Below are 3138 nucleotides of genomic sequence, written 5' to 3' on the forward strand. Positions count from 1 at the left end.
GTCAGAGGCTTGTTGCCACAGCAGCATCATCAATCGATACAAGGTGGACCCCAAGAGGGCGATAGAACTAATGTATTGGAAGCAGATCGCAATGCTGCCAACACAGGCTGGACCGCGGAAGCGGCCAGCCCCTTCAATGATCAGGAAAGCACTTTTACGATTGCATCGCCGGCGGATCCTGTATACACGTCGCCGAAATATGGAGCACCCCAACGCCCTCTGCACCTTCGGGAAGCACGAGAAACCCCAGTAGCAACAGTCTCAGGCGGCATTATCAGCCAACCAACTAATCCCGAAAATGATACTATGGAGGTACGCTATTCGCAATCAACGCCGCGGCATGCTAAACACGTTGTCGGCGCGCACTGAAGGACCATCAAATCCGTGCATGTACTATGCATGGGCGTTTGTCTATTGATGTTATGCCTCACGTTTCGGCGCTGAACTCTGTCCGCACCACTGACGAAAGAGACACGCCTACTCGCACCTAGTACAAGTTCATCTTTGTGTCTGGTTTGTCTCTGGTCTGTGCAGGGTGCGCAAACGCCTTGTGAGAGCGACGATGCGCCGTGGAGCGGGATGAAAAAGTGGCTAAGGGACAGGGCCTCACGAGCACCGCCCACTGACGAGACACCAGATAATCAGGACACCCACGAAGCACGCACGCTGAAGAAAATGCAAGAGTTGCTGTGTCAAGCTCTGAGGTTCCAGTAGGTTTGGCTAGCTTTCCCCTTCTCCACTTTGCCCCACAGAGTGGAGGGAGCCCTTCCCTATCAGCTACCACCGGCTGCCAGTTTGCTTCGAGCTATAGCAGTATTTTCAGATATGAACAACTAACCCCTTTCTTCCTGTACTCGAGTCATAGCATTTGTGTTGTACCTGTGCTCCGCTTTTCGTCTCAGACCCCTCTGGAAGTGAAGGTGCCCCTTGTAGTACACCCCAACGAAATATTATGTAACGAGCCAGAAGATGATTGCATAGCAACTGTTGACGTGGCCATACTAATCTAATCGCCTAGTCACGCTAGGTCACCTCTACGTTCAGAGCTGGTGACCAGGAGATCGCTGCATTGCACGTCTCTGGAGCAGCACTGTTTTCCTCAGCTGCTGCTTCATTTTTGCACTGTTTTACATGGCGGGTGCTTTGGCACACGCCTTCTGCTAATNTTCCTCAGCTGCTGCTTCATTTTTGCACTGTTTTACATGGCGGGTGCTTTGGCACACGCCTTCTGCTAATATAACCGTACAGTTACACGGACCGCAATTGTTTTTCGTTACATCGTTAAGCCTCTACTCATTTAGCAACTATACGGACGAGAGTTGCTTTTAAAAACCAGTGTACTTTGTGTCCCACTGCAGAACGTGCCCCTTGGCGCTCACCGCGCCATGCTGTGTATAAGATCCACCTCCATTTTCCCTGTGAAGCATTCTTCCTGCTGCAATCTGAGATCCCCGATTGTACATTCCTTATTCCGCAGAACGTGCGTCACCACATTGATCTAATGTCTTTGATCGATCTCATCATGTTCATTATCACGAGGGTTACCTGATACCTTCGGGACTTCAGTTCTAATATATAAGTCTGAGACTTCAGGCTTTGCAATGCACGACAAAACACCTACAGGAGCAAGAGCGCTGAACTGGACTGGAGGCAACGCCTTCAAAACAACCGAATGCTACAAAGGAAGCTATTATCCAGCAAAAGTCAGCGCCGTTGCTTCACGTATGAGGAATGGCTGTGTGTATACAGTGGAATCCAGCGTCAATTCACGTCGAGCTAGGCTTGAGATACCCGCCGCACAGCGAGACAGTGCTGCCGCCATGCTCCCGTATCCAAATACCAACCAGTTGGTATATAGGGGTTTTTTCTACGTATTCCCTCTAATATTCACTTGAAACGCTTTACCGGTGAATGCCCAACGCCTTGCCGATCGGTCTACCTCGTGCAGTGCACACTAAGCGAACGAAAAGCTGAATTGATCAAAGAAAACATGAACAAGGACATTGCAAATCATGGTCAATGCACTGCAATATTAACCGTCTCTCTGGAAGCCCGTGAAAGTCTCTCAACTGAGAGATGGACGGTGCTGATCAAGTTGCAATGCGGTCAGCCCCCGAAGAGCGCTTCTGAATAATCCTTCTATAGTCGCAGCGAAGCGGGGGAACTGCCCTTGCAGTACAGACTATTTAGTTTTACCTTGAGGTACTAGACTGGGTACTTGGAATTCGGTCACTGGAGTCAGTCGAATGCGGGATCGAACACAGTTGGTAATTGTTCATATTCTGTCTGTCACTCACCACTACTCGTCTGCAAATGTCGCAACTGATTCCTCAGCGTGGTGATTTTTCTTCTGAGAACAAGGCGCATCTCCGAGTAAATGAGTCTTTCCATCCCAGTTTCATCCGTCTAGTACGCGTTTTCCGTTCTTTACCCGCTGGCAAAAACTACGAACGCTCAGCCACTGCGTAAGCAGCGCATAGCGAAGATCAGATCCCGCACCAAATTCCGCATGTATCCTTATTTTCAAAGAGGATTCTTTAGATGCCAGGTTGGGTTTATACGGGGTAGTTGTCCTTCCGCATGCTGGCGGCTGCCAGACTAAGTTGAAATGTCACTTTCCGCTTAGGTCACCAGTCGGGCGCTGGTGATTCTCAATTCGGAGTTTCGCACGTAAACCTTGCACACCTTTAACTTCTCTGCTTATCATTGCCATGTGTCAAAAGAAATTTGCATTACAAGACGTCTCGACTCTTGATTTGCAGCTCGGCATGTTTCAGATGGCATCGAAGCACGGTTACCCTTCAGTGCGACGACCATCACCGGGACACAATCACAAATGCAATAAATGTATTGTCAATTGGTCTATATTGCTCGAAATGTAAATGAGACTAGGGCAGAGCGTTTCTTGACTTCTGTTTCTTGCGTGGAGCGAAGCCCCCCACAAACATCCACAGGCCGGAGCACTCGCCGGTTCGCCTCGATCACGTCACCGGGATGAACGCTGGCAGCAATAAATACCATCAATAATACTCCTTATTATTACAACAATAATAATAATAATGATAATAGTAACATAAATAATACTAATGACAGTAAACACAGAAATATTTACAACCTTAATAACAATATATGTAGTGC

At 48.4% G+C, this 3138-nt stretch overlaps 1 protein-coding gene across 1 annotated transcript in view; it reads left to right on the forward strand.

Annotated features, from left to right (window-relative positions):
- The window catches only part of EMH_0013000 (uncharacterized protein), a gene marked incomplete at both ends in the record, with an annotated part of 2513 nt that extends 2260 nt beyond the window's left edge, over positions 1-253 (forward strand). Inside the window, one exon of the mRNA XM_013499698.1 lies at positions 1-253. Coding sequence (XP_013355152.1) covers positions 1-253 — 253 coding nt within the window.
- Between the last annotated feature and the right edge of the window lie 2885 nt (positions 254-3138).

This window comes from Eimeria mitis, genomic scaffold, assembly GCF_000499745.2.
Source record: "Eimeria mitis Houghton genomic scaffold, Emh_scaff457, whole genome shotgun sequence".
Taxonomy (NCBI): Eukaryota; Apicomplexa; class Conoidasida; order Eucoccidiorida; family Eimeriidae; genus Eimeria; species Eimeria mitis.